Source organism: Hyperoodon ampullatus (assembly GCF_949752795.1).
Source record: "Hyperoodon ampullatus genome assembly, chromosome: 2".
NCBI classification, from domain to species: Eukaryota; Metazoa; Chordata; class Mammalia; order Artiodactyla; family Ziphiidae; genus Hyperoodon; species Hyperoodon ampullatus.
The window spans coordinates 92,619,198-92,646,881 of NC_136915.1; the positions used below are offsets into that span (position 1 = coordinate 92,619,198).

At 34.6% G+C, this 27,684-nt stretch overlaps 1 protein-coding gene across 1 annotated transcript; it reads left to right on the forward strand.

The window, feature by feature from the left end:
• Positions 1 to 2,735: 2,735 nt before the first annotated feature.
• Positions 2,736 to 27,684, forward strand: RNPC3 (RNA binding region (RNP1, RRM) containing 3; the record flags this gene model as incomplete). The annotated part of the gene is made up of 15 exons (XM_079698380.1): positions 2,736 to 2,927; positions 4,090 to 4,137; positions 8,528 to 8,646; positions 9,813 to 9,896; positions 10,314 to 10,425; positions 11,511 to 11,579; positions 12,005 to 12,147; positions 14,951 to 15,076; positions 17,790 to 17,941; positions 20,394 to 20,555; positions 21,636 to 21,730; positions 21,819 to 21,877; positions 24,002 to 24,134; positions 24,839 to 24,910; positions 27,482 to 27,684. The coding sequence occupies 14 exons, from the start codon at positions 2,736 to 2,738 to the stop codon at positions 24,896 to 24,898; spliced, it is 1,554 nt and encodes a 517-aa protein (XP_079554506.1). The 3' UTR covers positions 24,899 to 24,910; positions 27,482 to 27,684.

A 27,684-nucleotide genomic window follows, 5' to 3' on the forward strand; every position in this document is an offset into this window, starting at 1 on the left:
AAAAGTAGAGGAATATATGGAATAACTGCTGAACCTTACTGAGTTAGCCCAGGTGGCAGTGCCTCTTAAAAATCAAGGGGTAACAGGAAACAAGGTGGCACCTAGGGATGCTGTGAAAAAAAATTACTGAGACAGTAAGGGCACCAGGAGCTGAGAAAGTTTGGGAACCTCTGGGCTATACCAAGAAAAGGAAATGAGAAAAATGCAACTCAAAGCAGACCACACACACTTCCACTTAAACATGGCAGAGATGAAAGCAAATTACATCTTCTTCCTATCCCTCAGGTCAAGTCTTATATGAGGGGAGCGTAAAAAGCGTGACCTTATTAGAGTTTGAAGTTGACATTTCAAATCGAATTGGACTGTTAGTAACTGAAAATGACCAAGACATTATGAAATCTGCCTGAGCTATTGTCAAAAGAAGGATAAGGCAGATTTCATTAAGTACCACTAAAAGTAACTAAGAGAAAATAAAATTCTGTCATGTTTCTATTTCACTGAGCTGTGATATCTCAATTATAGTAAAGACCACTAAACTTATCTTGATGACCCATGTAGCAATTCTTGACCACAGGTGGCAGTGGTAATATTAAAGTTAATCCATTCATGCATTCATTCATTGAACAAATATTTATATATGTCTACTATATGCTAATCATATATAATAATAACTATAAGAGATGCAGGGAAAAGCCTGTAAAGGAGTGTTTAAAGTAGCATGCCTTCTCCAATCAGTTTATCCCTCTACCCTGGGTCTACTTTTGTTTTTTTTCCCTCAAAGCACTTATTTACTCTCCAAAAGGGACTCATTTACTTACTTATCTACATGTTTTAGTCTGTCTTTATTACTAGAGTGTAAGTGCCAAGAGAAAAAGTATTACCTTGTTCTTCCTCCTCTCAATTTCTCAACACTGGCATGCCCCATGGATCAATACTGATCCCCTTTCTCTCTACCTACACTCTTATACCTTGGATATAAGTATTATATGTGTTGATGTTATATATGTATCTAGTGTTGATGTTTCTCCAGAATGCCATAATTACACATCCAACTGCTTACTTCAAACACTGGATACTGAATAGATACTTTAAATTTAATGTGTTCCTTCCTCCCCTACAGTCTCTAATCTAGCTACACTTTAGTTAACTCTTCTTATGCTCAGTAAATGGCATCATCATCCACCTAGATGGTGGACAGTTGGGGCTCAAGCCAAAACCTCAAAATTTATCCTTAATTACTCTTCTTCATCTGCAAGTCTATCTATTCTACTTCCAAAATACATCTCAATTCCTGTTCCTTTTCTCCATGTCTACTGTTACCTAACTATTTCTAGCAGTGTCTTTTGCCTGGGCTACTGCAATAGCCCAACTGGTCTTCCTGCTTCTACTCCATTTTTCACACTGCAACCAGAGAAATTTTCATATCTAAAATTTAATCATTACATACATATACACATACACACAGACCTCTACTAAAAATTCTATCAGTTTCCAATTGCTCTTCGGTTAATCAAGACTTCAAACTAAACCACAGGGCCCTCATGGTCTCGCTCTATATACAAGACATTTTGTGGAGGGGTTCTCCATAGTTTTTCTAGTTTTTAGTAATGTCTGACCCTCCCTTGTTCCCCAACCCGTCTTCCATGGGAGCCAAACTTTGATATAGTGTTTACTGCTATACAGTTACCATCTAATCAAGTAGCAAATAAAAAAGAGAGGTTAAGAGGCACCTTAGGCCTCCAGACTGTAGTAGCTGCACCTAAAATAATATCTCTATCCAGAATCCTCAATGCCCTCTTTGTATGGAATAAGGAAGACTTCTCTGCCTCGCTCCATTAAGGAACGGGGCAGAATAGTGTAAAGGCCAGTCACACTAGCAGGGTCAAATCCCAGTTCGGTCATTTAATAGCTGTGTGACTTACACCTCCCTGTATTGTACATCAGAGTGCTCAATTGTAAAATAGGGAGGAGTACCTACACCTTAGAGTGGTTGATGGGATTTATATTAGGGCATCTCTCCCTAGAGGCCGCTAATTCCGTGAAAGGGAACCACGGCCAGACCGTATCAGGCTGCTGCTACGTGTCCGATGATTCAAGAAAACAAGTGTCTGTCTCAACTTTTTGTTCCTTAAAACTGAGTTCGCCTGGCTACGTGAAGGCTACTGAGCCAAAGAAAGAATGTGCAATCTTTAGGCATTATCATCCCTAGTGTAGACACAGAACCGGTATTCCCACACCAAGTCCCAGCCAGCCAATCAGACGCACTTTGCAATCTGCCAGGATTAGAAACCCGGCTAGCGCAACTCCAGACCTCCCTGGCGCCACGCCCAGACCCGCTACCAGCTAGCACATGCGCAAAAGTGACTCCTTCTGGCCTTGGGGTTACTTCCTCTTTCGTGAAAGGGGCTGAAGTCTCTCACGCATTGACAGTTTTTTTAAATCCTTACACCTCTCTCGGGGGAATTTTTGTTTTTAATGCCGTCATCAACTACCTGGAATTTGAATCATTTTGCTTTCCCATCACCGTGGAACTTTGACCTTCAGTCTGAGGAACGTGTCTCCGAAGAGCTGGCACCCGTCCATGGTGCAGGTCTCGCGAGAAGGCTACATCTCTCGCGTTACTTCCTTGTTTCCAGAATCCTTAGCGCGAAGTGGGAAAACACTCATTTAGCTCAGCTTTTTATGATCCCTGCGGTTTCTTCAGTGGCTTCCCTGTTGTTGGTTCTCCGTGAGAAATGGCGGCTCCAGAACAGCCGCTTCCGATGTCGAGAGGATGCCAGAGCTCTGCTTCGCTTTCTCCGCCGCGGGGCGACCGAACCCTTCTAGTGAGGCACCTGCCAGCCGAGCTGACCGCTGAGGAGAAAGAGGACTTACTGAAGTATTTCGGGGCGCAGTCCGTGCGCGTCCTGTCCGATAAGGGGCGACTGGTAAGGGCGCGCCGGTCCCGAGCCTCCGGGGAAGGCCCTTGGCCATTGACCTGGGGAGGGGGAGTTCTGACAGAAGGAAGAGGACAGAAAAGAGTGAGGGAGATGCGCTTGTGTAGTGGGGGCTTCCCAGTCTTTCCTCCTTCATATCAAAATATCTTGCGTCCCAAGTCAAGTTTTAATTGGCTCGAGCCTAGGTTAGTCTCCGCGCTGCGGAAAAGGGCAAGTGAGAAAGGCAAAGAAGAAAAACTGAAAAGAGAAGCTTAGTTCCATTTTCCCATCCTGGGAATCTCGAAACTCCTCTGCATTTGGAGGTATTTCTCTTAGGCTCAAGAGTACTCTCAGAAATATGTAACGAAGGACTGTTTAAAAGTCTTGGTTTACTTATAAGCCAGCGTCAAGACATTCATCAAAATAGAGGAGAAGCTACACTAGTCAGTAACTTGAGTAAACTAAGTTACAGGATTTCTACTAAGTTTTTGACGAAGATGTTCTTCATAAAAAATTTCCAACGGAATCCTTCAGGGAGCAATATTTTAAGACTGTTCAAAGTCCAACACTGGGAGGTACACAATTACTTTATTTTCCTTTATACCTGAAGATGTTTTAGATGAGTTCTGTCCATTAAAATAGCAGTGGTGATGTTAAGTTTCTGCCAGATGACCTGTGATGGGGCAAAACATCAGTGGTTAAAGTCTCCCCAGGTGTTTCTAATAATGCAGCCAGGGTTGAGAATTACTGAGTTAGGAGAAAGACCAATTTAAACTTTGCATTTGGCTATATAGAGGAAAGTTTAGATCATAGATGCGTTATACATGGAAGATATTTTATATTTTTGGATGGTTTAAGGGTGGTCCTCTGTGTATAGTAGGGGTTTTTAAACTTATGGACTGTCGAACTACTTGAAAATATATGTAAAACATGCTGTGTGTGTGTGTGTGCGTGTGTGCGCGTGCGTGCCCCTTTATATGAGAAAGTCTTTCAAAGAAGTTTGATCCTAAACTGATTAAAAAGCAGTGTACTGAATTTAGTAATCAGTTAAATGATCTGGATTTCCTGTCCTTTTCTGTGATTTTATTAATGTGTCAAATCACTGTCAGCTGGTAAAATATCAGACTTCCTTATGAGAAATTATATTTGAAATAATTTGTACCTTGTTTTTCAGAAACATACAGCTTTTGCCACTTTCCCTAATGAAAAAGCAGCTATAAAGGTATGACTTTTTCTTTTCTATTATTAACAATTTTCTGTTATCCAGTTTTAGTTCAAAAATGGAGCATAATGTTAAACTATAGTTTTTAAAAGCAAAAGGGTTTATATTTTCAGAGTCTGCCCCATAGGCTACATTTGGTTTGTCATCTGGCAGATTTTGCCCAATGTTTGGGCATAAGACTAGTAGATAAACTGGAACATGAATTAAAATTGAATTGTAATCTCGTATGTAATTAAAAATGACAAGTTCTAAAGGATGCAAACATTGATAAATCTCTGTAACTGTTGCAAGACAAGATGTTTTAAGCATTAAATGGAAAATATATATATATTAAAAAAAATCCTAGGGGATCATTTGCAAAGGAGGTGACCTTTGAGGTAGACCTTTAATGATTAGTTAGATTTTGAGAAGAAAACAAAGGGAGATGGACCTTCCAGGTTTAGAGAACACTAAATAAAGCTGTGGGGCATGGAAAGTTCTAAGTGGAGCAAAAACTAAGGGTTGAACTTGAAATAGGACTTGGAAGATAGGTTGAGTCTAAATTTGGGTGGAAGGGAGGGAGAGATTGAATTTTGTTTAGTAGTTATTCTTAAGGCACTTGATATATTTGAGCTGACCAGTAATATGGTCAGGTCTGTGAAAGACATCTGGTAGAGTTCATGTAACGGATTGGATATGGAAAAAGATTAGAGTTAGAAAGACCAAATGGGAAAGCAAAGATAAGAGAAATGTTATAATGGCTAAGGCAAGAGAAAGGATCTGAATAAGGCAGTAAGAAGACAAAGAAAGAAGTAGATATACATTTGGTAGAGATTGTGTTTGTTGGTCCTGTGATCCCTGTAGATGTAGTGGTTGAGAGAGAGGGAATACTCGGAAATTTTTTGACTGAGTTATTGGGTTATTACATTAGTTGACATGAAGGGCAGGATTCAGAGGATGTTTGCAAAGGTAGGTAATGAATTCACATATTATCTATTAATTTTGTGGAGCCTGTGGGCTACTTCTGTGGAAATATTTTAAAAACAATTAAAAATATGGGCCTAGAGCTGAGGCAGGGTTAAAAATGGAGTTTCCTCAACAAGGTAAATGGATATGGTTGCCCAAAGGGAGAAGAGCCAACAAAGAAGACTGGGAGAGAGAAGTTAAAAAGGAAGTAGAACTAGAAAATAAATTCTCATGGATGCAAGGAGAAGAGAGTTTTAAGAAGATAAGATCCTGTGATGACACAAGGTGAAGAATGAACACAGTCTATTAGTAAAGTATTTTTATTATGAAACTATAGAAATGACCCAAATTTTTATCAGTAAGAGGAAAGGATACTTTAAATTGTAGTATATCCATACACTGGACTACAACCCTCAGAGAATGAGCTCAAATGAATATGTACTAATAAGGAATATAGCCCAGATAGAGTACATGAATAAAGTTGCAAAGCATTATATAATATGTAACCTTGGAATTTTGGAAAACTAGTATCAATACTGTGTATGTTAGTTTATAGAACAAAATGTAGCAGAGCTATAAACCAAATTGAATAATAAATGTCTTTCTCCAAGGATGGGATTACAGAGGACTTTCACATTATATGTATTAAAGTATAGGAAAAATTTTTTTTCAGAAAAGACCTTTTGAAATATAGCATAAAAAGTTTTTAGTAAAATATGGTAATGAAAACCACCTTGTTTTAGAGTCAAGATTAACTTGGGGGAGAGGGCATGGAACCAGTCATTGTCTAGCATTAAAACTTAAAAGCCATAACTTTGAAAAGAATGTGTGACATACATTTTGAGAGGAAGAAACTTAAAGCAATTCAGCAATTCAGCCGTATTTCAGATAATCAAAGGCTCACTGATAGTAAGAGGTCTAGGCTGATTTAAGGACTTGAAAATTATTGAAACATATAGAAAATTGCTTTGTATAATGGAGTCGAGTAAGGATGCATAAAGATGGTAGAATAAAATTATCGTCCCTGTTGGGCTTCCCTGGTGGCGCAGTGGTTGAGAGTCTGCCTGCCGATGCAGGGGACACGGGTTCGTGCCCCGGTCCGGGAAGATCCCACATGCTGTGGAGCGGCTAGGCCCGTGAGCCATGGCCGCTGAGCCTGCGCGTCCAGAGCCTGTGCTCTGCAGCGGGAGAGGCCACAACAGTGAGAGGCACGCGTAACGAAAAAAAAAAAAAATTATAGTCCCTGTTAAGGCCTAAAGTTCCATTTGTTCAAAAAATATTGAGTGCCTGCTATTTGCTAGATGCTGCTTTAGGTCTTGGGATATATCAATGAATAAAACACAGATTTATGCCCTCATCGGAGCTCACATTCTCAAAGGGGAGACAGACCATAAATAATAAGCTTAATGAGTTTAATATTTTAGAAAATGATAAATGCTATAAGAAAAGAACCATAGGATCAGGAGTGCTGGGTTGGGAGGATTAAACTACAGTTAAGGTGGTTATGGTCATATTTGAGCAACATTTTAAAGGAAGTGAAGGAAGTTAGCTAAGGGAATTTTGGGGAAGTGCATTCCAATAAGAGGAATAGCTGGCATGCACTAGCTTGTGGCTAAAGCAAAAAAAAAAAATGAGGGGAGATACTGAATTTGAGATCAGAGGAGTAAGAGGACCATATCATGTAGGTACTGTAAGGACCGTAGATGTTACTCTGAGTAAAATTGGGAGCCACTGTAGTATTGTTAGCAAAGCAGTAACATAATTCACCTTATATTTAAAAGTATCACTTTGTGTTGAGAGTAGATGGAAGGCAGGGAAGAGTAAAAACAGGGAAATCTGTTAAAAGGTTATACTGTTAATTCGGTCCAGAGATGATGGTTGCTTGGACCATGATGGTAGCAGTGGAGATGGTAGGAAATAGTCAGATTCTGGATATATTTTGTAGGTAGAAGCAAACAGGATTTCTCAGTGGCTTGGATATGCAACGTGGGAAAGAGGTGTTAAGGATGGTTCCAAGATTTTTGACATGAGTAAATGAAAGAAGGGGGTTACCACTGGAAGGTTCCAGATGGAGAACATTTGAGGGGGGATGGGGAGAGAAGATTCAATTCCTGAAGTCTTAATTTTAAAATATTTAAAATTAAGAGAAGCTTTCCAGTAGTTTGGATATATGTTCCTGGATTTAAGGACAGAGGTTTGGGCTGAAATTATAAATTGGGAAATCATCAGCATAGAGATGGTTTTTAAAATTAGGGTGCTGGATTAGATAGAGAGGACCAATAATAGACCTCTGGAGTATGACAGCATTAAGAGTTTGAGATGGCATAAGCCACAGTGATTGAGGAGTAGAAACCAATGAGCTGGGAAGAAACCTGTAGGAAATTATAGTGTCTAGACACCAAGTGAAGAACATGTATGAAGGAGGGAGTGGAGTGATTGTGTTAAATGCAGTAAAATGAAGATTGAGAATTGACCATTGGTGTGGCAGTACAGAATTTGTTGTTTATGACAAGCAGTGTCAGTGGACTGATTAAGGCATGAACCTGATTGGAGTGGGTTTGAGACTGGATGGGCAGAGAGGAATTTTAGATAGAGGGCATAGATAATTCTTGAGTTTTACTGCAAGAGTATTTAAGGCGGAGTGCGGGGTGGGGGCGGGTGGGGGAGAATGATAAGTTGGATCAACAGATGAAGAAAAAGTATTTTTTAGGATGGGAGAAATCAGACTATGTTTGTATGCTGATGTCAATGATCCAATAGAGGACAGAAAATTAGCAATGTAGGTAGGAACACACCCTGTACAGTTCCAGAGAGCAGAAGAGAGGCTGGGAATTAGTATACAAGTAAAACAACTAGATTTAAATAAAAACATGGATTGTTAACATGTGATAACAGATAGAGGATAGAATATGTGGAGGCAGAAGCTGGTAGATGGGAACTTATGGTGGGAAATCTGAAGTTCTCATCTTGTTGCTTCAGTTTTCTCAAAGTAGGAAGCAGTATCCTAGGCTAAAAGAATGGGACAGGAGTATTGTGAGGTTGAGGAAGAAGGAAATAGTACAAAATATTGTTTTAGAGATTGGTAGAAAAAATGAACTAATATAATATATGACGGTGGCTTCCTTAAGGGTCACCCTCAGATTTGTGGTTGTGAATTTAAAGTGAGACTAGCCCAATTCATTATGTTTGTTTTTCTAACCATTTTCAGCTGCCTGGGTATAGGCAGCATTGTAGTTAACCAGATCTTAGTTTTCCTAAGTGATTGGAAGCAGTTGCTTAATAAGTAATGAAGCCTTGTCAGCCTGAGATGAGAAATGGGTAAGAAATAGCCAAGGAAATGTTAAGAGCGTTAACAAAAAACATGTATAAATTATTTTATATATGGTATCTAACAAATAATTTTGGTACAGTTATTAATTTTTTTTTTTTACTCTTCCAACTGAAGGCATTGACAAGACTTCATCAACTGAAGCTTTTAGGTCATACTTTAGTTGTTGAATTTGCAAAAGAGCAAGATCAAGTTCATTCACCATGTCCTTCTTCAAGCACTGAAAAAAAGAAAAGGTATGTAGATAGGTTTTCGTACATTTTAAAAGTGTTTTTTTTAATCCGTTGTATTGCTCTTGGATTGTTTTCAGACTAGCAGGTAAATAATTTGAAGCAGTAAATGGTTATATCTCTCTACTGAATCTAGTATATTAAAGCAGTATATTTGTTCATTCCTAATTGTGCATTAGGAACCTGAGTATTGATTTAATATTAGGAATTAATCAATGTGAAGTGGGAAAAGAGTAGGGAGAAAAGCATTCAACTTTAAGTGGAGGGAAGGTAACTAGTATAAAGTCCTTGTGTTAGATATAGCAAGGTGTCATGAATAGGCGTGGCCTGGTATTTGGGTCCCAGCTATAATTCTTTGTAGTTATATAACCTTTATAAATTTGCTTTACACCAGTGGTTCTCAAAGTATAATCCCTGTACCAGCTTCATCATCTAGGATCTTGACTGAAAGAAAGATTCTTAGGCCTTAACCTAGTCCTACTGAATCAGAAATTTGGGGTATGGGGTTGGGGAGGAGGATAGGCCCCAGCAGTCTGAGTTTTAACAGACCCTCATTGATGTACATTGAGAAAATTTGTGTGCCACTGATTTATACCATGTGAACTTCAGTTTTGGTGGGGCGGGGGTGTCAGTGAGATTTATCATAGCATCTTCATAGGGTTGCTGTGAGGAGTAAATGAAAATGTGCCATGACTTCTATAATATCTGGAATAGATACTCTTTTTCATTGGTGTTTACTTAAATAGTTGAAAGTTTTACTTATGGAACTGTTTTCATAATGCCCTGTTTGAAAAGATAATATGTCATTTATTTATTTATTTATTTATTTATTTTGGGCTGCGTTGGGTCTTTGTAGCTGCATGCGGGCTTTCTCTCGTTGCGGCGAGCGGGGGCTATTCTTCACTGCGGTGTGCGGGCTTCTCATTGTAGTGGCTTCTCTTGTCGTGGAGCACGGGCTCTAGGCGCATGGGCTTCAGTAGTTGTGGCTCATGGGCTTAGTTGCACCACGGCATGTGGGATCTTCCCGGACCAGGGCTTGAACCCATGTCCCCTGCATTGACAGGCAGATTCTTAACCACTGTGCCACCAGGGAAGCCCAGTATGTCATTTTTGTATGCAATTTTTCATTCTATTTCTAAAGGTAAGATCAACTTTGATTCTGTATTTCTTAGGTCTGATGATACTGTGGAAGATGATAAAGAAAAGAAAGAACTTGATTGTTTAACCATAGAAAATGGAATTGCACCAAACCATGGGTTAGCATTTTTTTGTTTGTATTACATCGTTCTTTTGGTTTCGTTTTGGATAGGTGGTGTGTGTGTGGGATGTGTGTGTATTGCAAATAAGATAATTTTTTAAAGAACATTTTATTATGTATCGTGCATATTTTTAATGTGCTGATTAAACATACTGAGCTCTAAGAGTTTGTCACTGAATTTGGTTCCATTAAAATGTTCAAAGTTGTAAGATATTCTCTGATAAGAAATGCCGTATTCTTCTATAATGCAATCAGAAGGCAAGTTTCTTTTTAAATGTAATCAATTGGATCTGTTAGGAACAGAGTACTCTTACTGAATCATTTGAGCAATTTGTATGTTATTAGTTTACCTAAAATGAGTTATTGATATGAAGCTTATTAAAACACAATAAGCATTTTAAAATATTTTTTTTAGGCTGAGTTTTCCTCTAAATTCATGCCTCAAGTATATGTACCCACCACCTTCAAGCACAATTCTAGCAAACATAGTAAATGCTTTGGCAAGTGTGCCTAAGTTCTACGTACAGGTAAGTAGAATAAAATGTTCCTCAAAGTAAGTACTTGTACAACCTTATATGTTACTTTTCATGCTAATTCTCAAACTTTTTTTTATAATAGTATTAGACTAATTCCTATAGGGACAATGATGTTTCAGTATTTTAAAGGTGTCTTCGTTTGTGCTGCTATAACTAAGTACCATAGCCTGGATGGCTTTTAAATAATAAAAAATTATTTTTCACAGTCTAGAGGCTGGAAGTTGGAGATCAGTGTGCCAGCATGGTTAGGTTCTGGTGAGGGCCCTCTTCTGGGTTGCAGATGGCCGTTTTCTCTTTGTATCCTCATGTAGCTGAAAGAGGGTGAGAGAGCTCTCTCTTGTGCTTTTTATAAGGGACGCTAATCCTATTTATGGGCGTTCTACCCTTCTGACCTAATTACTTCCCAAAGGCCTTATGTCCTAATACCATCCCATTGTGGGTTAGGATTCAACATAAGAATTTTGGAGGGGGACACAAACATTCAGTCCATTGCAAAAGGTAATAAAAAATTACTATATTCAAGTAAATGCTTTTATAAACTATAGCTTAAAAATACTAACATGTTTAGTATTAATAATACTAATAAACATAAGCTAATTTGGGAAATATAATTTCTGGTAATTCTTTGTTACTTTAGCATACACCTTTTCCTTTCAGCTGAGGACCCCTCAGCAAATGCTTGAAAGTACTGACAATAAAACATACTTTTAAGTACAAAATATAGATGATACTTCTTTGTTGTACTTCTCTGTTTTGTAATTTCACAATAATCAAGGGGAAAAAAAACAGTTCAGTAAATTTTTATATTGTAAGAACATGACATTTTTAATAATGAGAATAATTGTATTTGTAGAACTGACAAATATTTTAGGAAGGCTAATCTTCTGAGATACACCAGTGCCTGAGATATAGTAGTTTAGCCCTGTCCTGGGATTATAAAGGCAAGAGGTGGTCCTTCCTTAGCACTAAAGTAATGAATAGTGTTATTGCAAAGTTTTTAAGTACATAGAATATCAGATATGAGTTGAATCATCATTTTTCTATTTTATTTTAAATGTTTTACCACTTTTATTAAGGTGCTTCATCTTATGAATAAAATGAATTTGCCCACACCTTTTGGACCAATTACTGCAAGGCCTCCCATGGTAAGAAAGCTCTTAGAATTTTCAAGATTCAAAATTTCTCTTCTTGAGGTGAAATTATTGAGGCTAAATTTTACAAATGTTGTGCCAGTGACCTCTAATGTCAGAGAGGTCTAAGCCTGCAGATCAAGAAGAAAGAGAGAATTATATGTGTGGGAGTTTTTTATGCTAACATTTCATTGACTAAAATTCAGGGGAAATCTAACTGCAAAGGAGGTTTGGAAATTTAGTCCAGCTAAGTGCCAAGGAAGAAGAAACAAGTTTTGTGATCAGCTAAAGGCTGCTAAGACAAGTGTTTCATCAATATATGTTGAATGTGTAGAAGAAAATCATGAGGTAGAGAGATGCGAGAATCATGTATCTGAAAGGAAATGGTTTTCTAAACATCATAGATTACCATAGTATTTTTGCTTTGTTCTTTTAATTAGTATGAGGACTATATGCCACTACATGCTCCTCTTCCACCTGCATCTCCTCAGCCACCAGAGGAACCTCCTTTGCCAGATGAGGATGAGGAATTATCTAGTAAAGAATCAGAATATGAAAGCAGTGATGATGAAGACCGTCAAAGGTTTGCAATGTCAAATAATATTTGTTTAGATTCTAAGAAACATAGAATATGGGAGAGAGATTCTCTTGCTCTTCTTAAGTTTTGCATACACTTCTTCATAATTCAGGGTCTTTAGAATTTGTCTATCCCCAGCTCCCCATCATGCTATAGATTAAGACCTGAAACTGGATATCAAGACTTAAGGGAACATTTTTGTATTATGAATAATTTTTTGGATTGATGATTATGGTATACAGTTGATCCTCATTATTTTTTGATTCTGTATTTGCAAATTTGCCTACTTGTTACAATTTATTTATGACTTTAGCACCAATAATTACAGTGCTTTTATGATCTTCTGAAGACAGCATGTGCAGAATGGTGAAAAATTTGAGTCTCTTGACATGCATATTCCTAGATGAGGTAGAATAAGGTGACATTCTGCCTTGTTTCAGCTCTCATACCATAAACAAGTGTCTTTTTCACTATTTGTACCACGTTTTGCACATTTTTGTGCTGTTTCTTGTTGATTTTGCTGTTTAAAATGGTCTCCAAGCATAGTGTTGAAGTGCTGTCTAGTGTTTCCAAGATCAAGAAGGTTGTGATGTGCTTTATGGAGAAAATGCTGTGTGTTAGATAAACTTTGTTCAGGCCTGAGTTATAGCACTATTGACGGTGAGTTCAATGTTAATGAATCAACAATATATATTAAATAAGGTGTTCTTAAACAGAAACACGCACAAAACCAGGTATGTATTGATCAACTGATGAAATGTAAGCACATGCTTGCAGGAACATCACTGCCCTAGGGGCAGTGATCCATTATTCACTAATTCAGTGTTTGTGGAGACTTTACAGAACAAAATTAAGTTGTATTTCTGTTTTTGTCAGCTTATTCCCCTGGACTTTATTCACCTCAGAATAATTTCTAGAGCAGTTCTATAGGATTTTATACAAAAACATTCACAAAAATTGCAAATGAATTATTCTTTTATTGGTTTTTCTTGATGATCTACATATATTTTGTTTAAAGATTCTGGCAAAAAGCAATAAATTGTTAATAATGTTCAGGTATATAATCCACAGCATAGCCTAAGACAGGAATTGCTAAACATTTTCTGTATAGGGCCAGAGAGTTCTGTTGAAGTGGAAAGCAGCCATAGATGATACCTAAATAAGTGGATGTTGCTATCTTCCAACAAAACTTTTTATTTAAAAATAACAGACACTGACTAGATTTGGTCCTTCGGCTGTAATTTGTCAACCCCTAGCCTAAAAGACCTGTGTAGGCCAATGATGGAAATCTTAGGCAGATATGCACAGAAGCAACCAGATACAGAAGGAGTGGTTGACAGGAGTCAAAATCCAAGCAGAGAATCTAAGCAGCATATACAAGTAATCAGCAGCAATTTGACTGTTACTGAGGCAACATCCACTTGAGTAGTGGCTCCATATATTTTCTCTTTCTGAGGAAGGAGTGAATAGAGTATCTGTCTTGAATAAAGACAATAAGGAAGGCTGGCAGTTCTTGATAGACTAACTTGTTGCTAAATAAAGAATGTAGAACATTGCAATGGGCTAATTACTTAACCTGTAAATTTTATTTTCTTTATAAAAATAATAATAGTAATGATAAATGCTTTAATAGGCTAGCTAAAACCATTTTTGTTTTTGTTTATTTAGGTTTCCATTTAGGGATGTAGTGAGGAGTCCTGCTAATTCATCTTGAGTCATGAGAACAAAGCCTTTGCATGAACTAACCTCTTGTTTCATGCTTCTCTGTTATCTTCTGGAAATATTATAAAATATGCCACTATGTATTTGTCAGCAAATGTCTATTGATTACTTACTTAACATATGCCTTGCACTGTGTAGAGTCTTAGTATACTTTGGGTGAGCAATCTATGAATATAGACATATATTTTGTATAACTGGATTTATTCATAAAATTTTTCGTAAACCATGATTGTTAAGAGGCTTTAAAAATTTATAACATGTTTTCATTTTTCCTCGCTTAAGGAAAAAAGGTTTAAAACTTATTTTAACCAAATTCTTCTTCACTACATTTTACTGTGCTTGTTTTGCTTTCAAATTTCACAAACTTAACTCTGGAGAAGTAGAGCTGTGACTAGTGATTTTTGAACTTGCTCTGTGGAAGCACTATATCTGATCCTGTGGAAGATCCAAGAAAGCCTAGACAAGATCTATTCTAGATATTATTCATAATCATAATGGAGATAAGCTATGTATAAGGTATCAATTGTCACCCCTTGATTGATTAAGCTACTTCAGAGTATAGTATTTGAAAACTCTGTTCTCAAGTATCTTGTTTATATAATGATGCTTTCCAACAATTATGCACAAAATATTTTAAGTAAAAGTACTTAAGTGCAGGTTCTCTTTAATAATTAGAATATGAATCAAAATAATTTTACTATGTTCGCAAGGTCTTTTGAATATTAGTCAAGAAAAGAGCAATAAAGTTACAGAGATTATATTTAGTGTATTTTGTTTAACTTTTTGGCATCAAAGTTCAGTCATTTGGGCAACTAATAATTTTTTTAGTAAAACATATCTTTAAAAATTGCAATTAAGTAAATTCCAAATTCCTTCAAACTAAGATGAAAGTTGAGCAAGGAGATTTGTAACTTGAGCTTTTGTCAGATTGAATATATCTTATTTGATGGCTTAGAAATTATAGTTATGCCATACAAATCATTTTATAATTTATAAGCTCAATACAAATTTGTTTAACAAAAGCAGTTATAAATAGCTATGCTTCTACAAAAAGAAATCTTTTCTACTTTTCTTTCCTCCAATGTAGAATGACCAAACTAATGGAACTAGCAAATCTTCAGCCCAAAAGACCAAAAACAGTAAAGCAGCACCATGTGAGAAAAAAGAGAAAAATAAAGGATATGTTGAATATACCATCATCTGCTTCACACAGGTAATTTTGTTTTGGATTTTAAGATAAGGGTTTTGTATGTACTTTGTCTGATTGCTTAACTCAAATCATACCTCACTCTGACTTTTATTTCATCAGTCCACTGGTTTACCAGTGACTGCTTATTTGCCAAATTCACAAGTCTCCTTAATTCTCAAAGTTGACCAGCATTTGATACTATTGACTACCCCAGGTTTCAAAATTGTCCACCCTTAATTTTACATTCTCTTTTTTTATTTCTCATCTTATTTCCTCTCTTCCTCTTTTCCTTCCTACTTTTTTCTTTTGTGACTTTCTCTTACTCACTCACTTGCTTTTTTTTAAAATCCTGGATTCCATATACTCCTGTCCATTGTCATTTTCTGTTCATATATTTATGCTCCTTGTTAATATCATTAATTTTTTCAATGGTTCACCTGTTGCAGCTAATAGATTCCAAATCTCCATTTCTAGATTTAACCTCCTGAGATCTAAAGTCTTCATTTCCAGCTTCCTATTTGCATACTCAGTGTCTTGTAGGCACTTTTAAGATATTATCCAAAACAAAATTCATTTACTTTCCTTTCATTATCTCTTTCTCCTCCTGCATTCACAGTTCTGATAATGGCATCCATCACCAGTGTGTTTATATGAAATTTTGTTAATTTCTCCTAACTCCACTACCTGATATCAAACATTTTTTTACTTCAAAGTACCCTACCTGGTAAAAGTTCACATGTAGTACTGTACATGTACATGGCTTAGCACACAGGTCCCACCTTTAAATATTTATCAAATATGTGATAAGTTCTCTGATAAATATTATGTGGTTTGGAACATTCTTCCAAAGCTCAATGCTATCTTTTCAAACAGTGAGTTAATAGTCTTATGGGTAAGTAAGCCGTATGCACAGATGACTGTTACATTAACAATTATAATAAATGACATAAGAAGAAAATGTAACTAAGAATGAAGGGTTGTGAGGAAGGAGAGGTCACAGCCAGTCAAGAAATCTGGAAAGACTTTAAGAGATAGGAGACATTTGAGCTGGGCTTGAAGGATGAGAGGCAAAACTTAGGCAGGGAAGAGATATTCAGTGTGAATGAAAAAGTGAGTTTCCAGAGGTAGGAAAATTTGGTGCGTAGGAATAGAAATGATGAAAGGGAAAGCTAGAAGGATGTGGAGATAACTGCCTTAAATGTTAAGTTATGGTGTTTGAATACATTGAGGGAGCCATTGTAATGCCATTGATATTAAAAACAAGAATTTCTTTCAGACTTTGTCACCTTGTAATAAACTTTCCAGGAAAATTATGTAGATGTTGGGTGATGGTCAGGGCTATGGGTACGAAAGAATTTTATTAGGTATAAATTAACTTCCGACTATGTCTTAAACTTTCAGTTAGAGTAGAGAAATGGCCAATGAAATAGTACTTATTACGTGTATTTCGTTTGAAATATATTGTCCTTTTTTTCCTTTTTCACTGATTATCTGACATTTTGCTTAACAAATTTTCTTGGAAATTATGGCAGAAATTGTACTTGCCTTTTTGCCATGGAATTCAATGTATTTTAATATCTTAATCAGATGAAAATTGCCATTAATTGCAATTTTAATTTTATTCAGCTTTTCTACAAGGTAAATTTCTCTTGAACTTGTAAGTAACTTTATAAATTGAGGAAGAAGTTTGTTAAAATGATCTTTTTACATTTTTAAAGGAATGGGTCTTTGGGTTTTTTTAAAATTATTATTTTATGTTAAGTATACATAATATGATGCATATTTCCCATGTATGTATGTTTTGACACCACAGTCCCATGCTTTTGATCTGTAGCAGCACCAAACAATTAAAAACTAATACAGTTGACCCTTCAGCAGCACAGGTTTGAACTGTGTGGGTCCACTTATAAGCAGACTTTTTCTCAATAAATACTACAGTACTACATGATCTGAGGTTGGTTGAATCCCTAGATATGGATCCATAGATACAGAGGAACCATGGATATGGAAGGCTGATGAAGTTATATACAGCTTTTCAACTGCTGCAGGGTTGGGGCCCTTAACCCCTAAGTTGTTTGAGGGTCAGCTGTAATGTGAACCAATTAAATTTACCAATAGCCACATTAAAAGATAAAATTAATTCTAATAATATATTTTATCCAACGGATTATATCTGAAATGTTATTTTAACATATAATTAATATAAAAAGTTATTAAAACATTTTATATTTCTTTTTTCACACAATGTTGTTAAACTCTGGTGTATATTTTGTACTTAGAGCATAAGTACAGCAACATTTCAAATGCTTATTAGCCACATGTGGCTTCTGGCTACTGCATTGACCTGCATAGGTTTATTATATATAGTATATAGAATACAGTGCATAAAATGCTTACATTAAACACAGAATGAACTTTTTTGCTTATTGGTAAATATCCTGAAGTTTAGAATCAATAGTCCTAAAGTCCTATCTCTGTCATTTACTGAGTGACTTTATGCAATTTCTTAACACCCTTTAGCCTCAAACTCCTTATCTGTCTAAACTAGGAATTTAATAATACCTATATGAGAACATTTGTTAGGATTTATTGAAGTTAAATGTAAGTTACTTTGTTCAATGCCTATAGTGTGTTTTATCAGTGTTAGCTTTTTTAAATTTAAAGTAAATATGAAATAATGTTTTACTCAAAATTTTATTTGCAATTACAAAGTAATGCTGTGATTGTTTGTAAACAGCAGTTTACATCCAGTGTTGTTACCTTCGGATGTATTTGACCAACCACAACCTGTAGGTAATAAAAAAATTGAATTCCATATATCTACCGACATGTCAGCTGCATTTAAGAAAGATTTAGAAAAAGAACAAAATTGTGAAGAACAAAATTGTGGTAAGCGTATTCTAGTTCTTTAACATGCTATGTAAAAATTCTTCTCAGTTTTTTTTGTATTAGAATTAAATTTTATATGTTTTTTTTTAGTATTTGTGAATATATTTAAAATATGCAATTAGGTCTTTGTTAGCGTCTTAGAATACTATCCATTTTAAACTTTTTTATATAACTAAAATTGGAGCTTAGTGGTAAGATTGTCACAGTTACCTTTTGCTAGTAATGAACTCTAGGTTGAGGTTTAGTCTCGTTTTTGCTGATGTTTACACTAAAAATATGATAAAACAGTTTCTTGTATTGATCTGTTTTTTCATTGCTTGTTATATGTGATGCTCTGGTTTTATTAGTACAGTTGTATTATTGGTTAGGAAAACAAGCAGTGTGATTATTTTTTGAGTTGTAGATTTCATGTAAAAAAATTTTTTTTAATCCAAAAGACATGGAAGATTGTTTACAAGATACTGTTTGTTAAGTTTGAAGATAATGTATTGAATTACAGATTTTTTTCTGCTTATTTTAAACATTAATTTGATGTTATACTACAGTGGCATTTCTTTGTTCTTTAATTTTTAAATTTCAGAAATAATACCAGCTTATAGAAAATATAATCAAAACAGGAGCATATAAAGTTATAAAAAGTTAACACCTCAAACCCCACTTCCCTATCCCAATACTTAGAGATAACCATTGTTAATAATTTGGTATGAAAATAGTCCTTCCAGATCTTATCCTATACTTGTGTATAAACATTTTATTTTCCCTTACTTTAAAAATTTTTTTATTTTTTTTATTTTTATTTTTTTAATTTATTTATTTTTTTTGTGGTATGCGAGCCTCTCACTGTTGTGGCCTCTCCCTTTGCGCAGCACAGACCCCAGACTCACAGGCTCAGCGGCCATGGCTCACGGGCCTAGCCGCTCCGCGGCATGTGGTATCTTCCCGGACTGGGGCACGGACCTGTGTCCCCTGCATCGGCAGGCGGACTCTCAACCACTGCACCACCAGGGAAGCCCCCTTACTTCTTTTTTTAAATAGCCATCATGGGTTACATTTTTATGGCTGCATAGCACTCCATAGTATAGTTATAACAATCTTTATTTAATTATACTCTATTGATAGAAGTTGAGGTTGTTTCCATTTTCTTTATTATTACAGAAAATTCTGGAATATACATTTTTGTACATATATCTTTGAGCACTTGTGTGAATATAGGATAGAGTTCTAGTAAGTATTGCAAATATACTGAGTGATAAACTGTAACTGGTTTTAATTCCTGTCTCTCTGATGGTTAGTGAGAATGCATTGCCTTTTCAGATAGCTCCTTTTTTGTTTGTTTCAGTATTTATATTTGTATTTTTGTATGGTTTTCTTTCTTATCTCATGGCTAGTCACCCCTTGACACAAGTTTTTATTTTTTTAAGTTTAATTTATTCAAGGATTTAGACCTTTGTGAGGGGGGGACAGTCGTCCCATTCTGCATCAACGTAGAGAAATGCTGAATTAACAGTAAAAACAGTTTTAAAAGTTTTTTCTTACTGATGCCTTCAGGCTACAGGAGGTCTGTTGGTACGACGGTTTTTCTATGTTATGAGGAGACTTTTTTTTTTTTTTTTTTTTTTTTTTTTTTTTTTTTTTTTTTTGCGGTACACGGGCCTCTCACTGTTGTGGCCTCTCCCGTTGCGGAGCACAGACTCCGGACGCGCAGGCTCAGCGGCCATGGCTCACGGGCCCAGCCGCTCCGCGGCATGCGGGATCTTCCCGGACCGGGGCACGAACCCGTGTCCCCTGCCTCGGCAGGCGGACTCTCAACCACTGCGCCACCAGGGAAGCCCTGAGGAGACTTTTATAATCCTAAATATGGCATGTTATTTGCATCATTTTCACAGCTTTTTTAGGGTTTTGTTTGTTTTTTTAGGTAGTATAACTAAAATTTTTCTACTGAATGTTTAGTCCTGTCCTTCCCAACCCTCTCCCCCAAGTCAGTTTAATTTTTGCTGAAGGTAAGATTCATGTTTTCTGAATGCAATCCATTATGTTGCTATGTTGTAAATTTAAAATTTATAATCGTTTTTAATTTTCCTATTTGAATAAGTAATTAAGTGCGCAAATACTTCTTTTTCCTGACTTTGATTAGGATTGGCTCTTTTTTTTTTTTGGTGAGAAGCATAATGGATGTGTTTTTAGTACCCTCAAATGGAAGTGTCTTATTTTATGATTTTCATGTTCTAATGGCAGAGTTGAGTAGTCATGATAGAAACCATATGGCCTGCAAAGCCTAAATATTTACTGTTTGAGCCTTTATAGAAAAAGTTTGCTTATCCTTGTTTCAGAGTATTGAGAAAAACACCAAAGAGTTTTAGTGCTAGAATATATCTTAAAAATTAAAAATGGAGAAGAAAAACTGTTTTGAAGGGAGGGATTTTTAATGGCTGATGTCAATGTTAACTCTTAGACTTACCTGCTTCTGAAGTTGATGAATCCAATATAGGATTTGGAAAAATCTTCCCAAAACCAAATTTGAGCATCGCAGAGGAGATTAAAGAAGACTCTGATGAAATGCCATCAGAATGTATTTCTAGAAGGGAGTTGGAAAAGGGCAGAATTTCTAGAGAAGGTAATTTTCATGAAATAAACCAGCATTTATTCCATTTTACATTTCTTTGGCCCTTCAGAAGCAAAACAAATCTCTTCATGTTTACTTTATTCAAAGCACATGCTTCAAAACATCTCTCCAGTTAATGTTTTTAATCACCACTTTTGGTATTTAGTACTCATACTTTATAGGGAGGAAAAGCATCTCTCAGTATAATGTTTCCAGTCTATATTTATTTGGAAGAATGTTTTCATTCCTGAAACTTATATGACATGTTAAATCAGTGTGGCCCACAGTCTGGAATTCTGTATTCTGGATACAGTTGATAGACCATCACAGTACTGTATCTGAGATATATGCAGAGCAATTATCTGTCTAAAAAAAATAGTTTTAACTATTTGGTGATTAAAAGCCTGTGTTTATGAATCTTATATCGTAATGTGATAGTTTTTTACTTCTTAACGGATTTTTCTTGTTTTAGTATATTTTAGGAAAATACTTAGGGGTTTTAGATTGACATGTAACACATTATAATTTTTCCCATAATAATGGGAAACAGACTTCCAACTGACATATTTTTGCCTAGAACATCTAGTTGTCAGTAAAGATGGTTATTGTCACTAAATAGGAGTAGCCGTATAGAGATTCAGAAGCTACAGTTTGCCTGAAATACTTGATTATTACATTTGAGTACTTTATTTTTACATTTGAATATATGGGTGCTGGTAGTTTGGGAGATTGACTTTAAGCAAAATAATTACACAAATATTTGGTAGCATCTTTATTTGCTTTAGTTTTTGTAATAAAGTAACTCATCTTAAAGTTAAGCTTTACAGAGTTTTAACAGAAATATTTTATTGGATAAATTTTAGTTATTCTAGATGCCTGAAAGTTTTAAACTTTTTTTCATATCACCATTTTAGATTTTTAATGGGTATTTTTATCCCATTAGTAACATTGCCATTAATTTGTATGGTTTTAACATTTTCTTAATGCTTATTTTGTCTATTTAACAGATATATTTGAATGCCATTATAGTTTTTCTTTGAAAAATTGATGAAACTGTCTTAATTTTGTATCCTTGTTTTGTTTTTATATAAGAAATGGAAACACTTGCAGTTTTTAGAAGTTATGAACCTGGTGAACCAAACTGTAGAATTTATGTAAAGAATTTAGCTAAACAAGTTCAAGAAAAGGTAAGTTGAAATTTATAAATTGGTTTTATTATTTTACATGTTTTTCCCCTGGCTTTCCTTATTAGTCTTTTCCTTGTTGAAATTCTAGGACCTTAAATTTATTTTTGGAAGATACGTTGACTTTTCGTCGGAAACACAACGCATAATGTAAGTGTCATGTATATTCTCAAATTGTGTTTTGTTTTTAATCTGTTAGAAATTAGCCCTTTTTTAAACATCATTTCCCCTTTAGAGATTAAAATTATATGAAGAAATTGCTCTTTTAGACATCTAGAGCAAGAGTCAGCAAAGTTCTTTTTAAATTGACAGATAGTAAAAATTTAATATTATACTAAAATAGTATGGTGTCTGTTGCAACTACTCAGTTTTGTCTTTGTGGCATTAAAGCAGCTGTAAACAATACATAAATGAACAGTAATGGCTGAGTTCCAGTAAAGCATTATTTATAGAAACAGGCCTCAATCTCTAGCTCTAAAGCAGTGGTTCTCAAACTTTAACCTGTGTAAGAGCTTATTAAAACCATTTTCTTGGTCTATCCCTAGACAGTCTGATATTCTAGGTTGAGATAGGGCTCATGAATTTGTGTTTCTAAAATGTGTATGGATGATGACTAAGCTGCTGCTCCAAAGATTACATTTTGAAAACTAGCATTTTAATGACTCATCCAGGAATATATAGCAGTCAGGCAGAGTTTTAATGACTCATCCAGGAATATATAGCAGTCAGGCAGAGTTTTTTAGATTCTTACCATGGCAGTAACTTCTCTTCGTTCAATTCGGAAGGCTTCCAGTTTTATGAGTGCAAAAGAGAACGATATGATTTGTAAATGATATCAAAGCTAATGTTTGGAGTTAGAATTTCATTCTTTAAAATTTTATAATTGGTTAACTCTAAAGCATGTAAGATCTTGGCCATATAAATTAGAAGTAAAGAAAATTAGAAAAGGTAAGGAGAGAGACTTTTGAATGGAGGTAAATTAGATAAATGACTCTAGTTAATTTTGCTTTAATCTTCATGTGAAACTAATATTTTTAAAGTCTTATCTGGGCTATGTACCTTTTTATATAGGCATGCACAGTGATCACCATGTCTTAAAAACCATGTGCATTTTATATTCATTAGTGACAGATATATCTTATCAGGATAACAAAAGTTTATGTTGCTGGCCGTGCAAAATACTGGCCCTTTTCCTTGTTGCCGCCTTTGAATCATGATTATAAGGGGAAAAAATTTAAAAATAGATAATATGTGTGTGTGTATATATATAAATATATGTATGTGTCACATAGGTATATATAAGTATATGTATTGTGTGTCTGTGTGTATATATATACGCGCACACATATATATATAATGTATATACATTCTTTCTATTTCCAGTATTGCCTGCCATTAGAATTTGAAGGGAAAAGAAAATTCTATATTGAGAAAGCTGTACACATCAAAATGATAAATTAATAATTGTCTCCTGTGGGACTAGTCATGTGAATTTGTTAGAAAACAATTTAGCTGCATTTTTTGATACTTTAAGTATTTTTATATGCTTTTGCTAGTCTCATAGACTAAATGCTAGGCAGTACTTTAGTTATAAATTAGTCTGTTTTTTTAAGTAGTTTTGAGTATAGTTTCCTCCCCCAAAATGTTGAAAAATGAATACACTAGGGAATAATAGAAGACTACACTTGGAATACAAATTCTGTTTTGTGTTTTTGGCTTTAACTTTAGCGATCGGTGCGACCTTGAAGAAGTCACTCCGTCTCTATACACATCATCTGTAAAATGGTGGTTTTTGACTAGATGATCAGTGAAGTCCCTTCCTACTCAGAAATTCCATGTTACTTTTTCTGTAGTTCCTCTCAGCCCTTTTATTCTTGGTCGTATAGTTTTTTTTTTTTTACTTGAGTAAATATCAGTATTAAATTGGCTGAATAAAACTGTTTAAAAATAGAGATATGAAAGAAAAACTTATGAAGTTTGCTTTTATAGTTGCTAGTAATATGATTTTTAAATCACATATATTTATAACAGCTAAAAAAAGATAAGCACATCATCAAAATAATTCTGTAAGTATTACCTACTTAGAGAATCAATTTTAGAACAGAATATAAAATATAATTTTAGAAAGCCTGAGTAATGTGCTAATCAGATAGTATAGTCATTTTTATTCTGAAACAGCAAATTTTTAAATTGTTCAACGCATTCCCATTGACTTCATCAGAATTCTTTGACAATTCTTTGAGTCAAAACCATTTTTTCTTCCGTGACTTCTAGGTTTGATATACGCTTGATGAAAGAAGGTCGCATGAAAGGACAAGCTTTCATTGGACTTCCAAATGAAAAAGCAGCAGCAAAAGCATTAAAGGAAGCTAATGGATACATTCTTTTTGGAAAACCTATGGTGGTTGTATCCTTCAAATCTGTCTGTTCCAAGACTTATGGATCAATAGTTTTTAGGAGTAAGGGTATAATTAAAACCAATTTTTATATTATCCTTCATCTCAACAGCTGGTATTCTAGCTTGAGAATACTCAGTTATAAATATATTTAGTTGAGTCAAATGACAATGTTATTTAAATTTTTATTGGAAAATAAACATCATGAGGTTATTAAAATCCAGCCAAGTGTAAACATTTTACTTAATACAGCTTAAAATATACATACTCATGCTAAGCCTAAGATACTATAGTATCCATAAGTACATTTGGAATCGTTAAAGAAAGATATGATTCGTTGTTTTATTATCTTACATTTTATTGTATTATAATTCATATTTATGTTTGAGAATTTTAATAACAAAGTATATATCATTGATTTACCATCCTGCTTTCAGTAGTTAATGCAGTTTCAAACTAGAAATCGGGATAAATGAAGGAGCAAAGGTCTAGGTGTAAAAAATGACTAAAAGAAAAGATAAATTTTTTATTTCTTCCTCAGATCATGGACAGCTAGGAGGCAGTCAACAAATATTTGATGAATGACTGAGTAGGGAGACAAATATAGAGATAAATTAAAAACTGTACTCCTACCCTACATTAGGAAGTTCTTGACAATTCATTAGAAAAGATTACTTTCATGTTTGTGAACAAAACCTTAATTTTTAAATATTAGCAGTTTGCTCGATCTGCCAGACCAAAACAAGATTCTAAAGAAGGAAAAAGAAAGTGTTAAAAATTAGTAAAGGTAAGTGTGGAGATAACATAATAAAAGGACAAGACTTTCTTGAGATAAAATTAAGGAAGGATAAAAGCCTGAGAGAATAGTAACTCGTGTACCTTCTAACATTTTTAAAGGATCCTCCCTCTGACTCTTTCTGTCTATGCAGTTAATTTCCATTAAACTTCACAATTAAAACTATGGAATAAAACCTATTTGTAAAAATTAAATTTGGGGAATGAATTTTATAAGGGCAGTGTATCTTTATTAGTCTTTATTTACTTTTTCTTCATAGAGTAAAGCAGTAGTTCTTAAATTTTAACATGTATTATAATCACCTAGAGGGCCTGATAAAACACAGATTACTGGGTTTCCCCTCACCCGCACCCAGAGTTTCTGATTCAGTCAGTCTGCAAGGGGGTTGGGCCTTGGGTAGTCAATCGTCCCTAGTTTTCCTGTGATTAAGGGGTTTTCCAGGATACTGGACTTTTTAATGCTAACACTGGGAAAGTGTCTGCCACGCCAGGACAAGTTGGTTACCCTTGGTGGGAGCTGAGGATTTGCATTGCTAATTACTAATTGTACACCTCACAGAAATATGTACATATTTTTTTGGAATGAAGTATTTCATCTTTCAAATAAGTAATTTTAATTCATACTTAAGTAATTTAATGATTAAAAATGGTAGAATTAAGCATTTTATGTCACATTGATTTAAGAAAGATGAGTAGAAATATATTCCTTTTGTTTTTTATTATTTTAAATCTTTCTGCCTTAGTATACTGGAAGAATATGAAGTAAGTGAGCCAGAATTACTGATGGTTAAGCTGAAAAAATTATATAAAGAAAATTTTGCCTAATGTTTATTCCTTTTGGGAGGCACCTTGAATATTTGAATTTTGTTGTAAAGTGTCTATACTAGTATAGTCAGAAGTCTTACAAATACCTTAGAAGAACAGATAAAAATAAACCATTTTCAGTGTATGTTTAAAAAAATCATTTTATTTGTAAATCTAGTATGACAAATAAGAAAAAAATTAAATTGCATTCTGCTGTTCTTCTTTAGAAGCATTCCTGCGTAAATACTGCTGTAATACTGTCATACAAAGTGTATCCTTTCTTGTTGTATCCTTTTTGGGGCAGTGTTTTTTTGATTTTCCTGCAAGTGTTTCGTCTCTCCCCAACCCATTGATCCAGTTTAAGCAATAATTTTTTTACAATGTATTGAAATGAAGTACTTTAAAAATTATGTGTTGATTGAACAAATCTTTTATGGGATTTTTAGATTTGTTGCTAAATTTTCTGTGCTGTCCTTTAGGTTATGTAATTTTTCCAGGGAAAATTAGTGAATCAGGTCAGCTTTTTACTTGGACAATGTATACATTTGCTTTAACACAAATTTTATTCTTGTTTCTTCTATTTATGTATTTTCTAAACCTAATTCAGTAGCATATATGTTTTCTTTTTCATGATGTATCTGGTTTAGGTGTTCTGTATATATAACGTGTTGTAAAATTTGATTGGTTTTTTTTTTTTCCTATTAAAAAGTACATTTGTTGAAAATTTAAATAACTGGATTTCAATGTAAATTCCAAATAAGAGTAGCAGACCTTACATCTGAGGTTTTATTATTGAGATAGCAAGTAGAAGTATCTTTTTTCCTCTTTCTTTTTCTAAGCAAAGTAAAACAAAAGGAATAAGAAAAGAGTAACAGAGAGGAGAATACATAATGTTGACTCAGGGTAGCTCAGTAAGTGGAAAGAAAAAATTCTGGTAGGTATGTAAGAGCAGTGGTTTCCAGACTAGTTGATAAACAGAACCACCTGAACAGTGGTTCTCAGTTTTGGCTGCATATTGGAATGACTTGTGGAACTTTAAAAAAAAAAAAACTGACTAAAGAAAACAATAATAATAAACTAAAAAATATACTGATGCCTGGGTTTCTCCCCCAGAGTTTCGATTCAGTGGTCTGGATTGCAGCATACATATTAGGATTTTCAGATTTCCCAAAGTATTGGTTCTAATGTGCAACCAAGGTTGAGAACTACTGAGGAAGGATTTTTACACATAAAGATTCCTGGACTCTGCCTTAGAGCTAATAAATCAGAATCTCTGGAATCAAGACCAAGAATCTAATTTAAAAAGGTCCCTTAGTAGTTCTAAAGACTGACCAGTTTGGATTCTACTTGTTAGATTAAAATGGCAAGGTGGATCCGAGACACCAACCTAACCATCTAAACTTTTATAAGTAGGAAAATAAAGCATTGGAGCCTTTACATTTCTTTCTTGCAAATCCTGCTATAAATAGTACTATGAAACCAATGAAAAATTCTGTTAATCATTGTCACTCTGAGTACAAAAAGTTAGAGATATTGAAATTGCTGTTACTTTTTTCTATTGGCACAGTTAAAATGTTTTATTTTTTAATGTTATAAACCAGTTTCTGTGTAAGCTGTTTATTTAGACAATTAAAATTTTGTTGTACTGACATGATTCACTAATTTTCTAAATATAAATGTTTTAGCTTTTAGGTATTTTAAAACTAGTGAACTGTTTTATAATCATGATTACTTTTAATGAATTTCTATGGTATTTTAGGTTCCATTTGAATTTTTCATATCTCTCAAGTGCTTTCCAACTTTGTGGAGACGAAATTGACCACCTGGACTATGGAACTGTGCGTAACAGCTTTTAAAGTGTATTTAAAAATTAAAACTATATGCATTTAAATCAGTTTATTAGAGATATATCACATGTATTTTAATCATCTTCCTCATATATAATAAATTATTTTCTTTCCA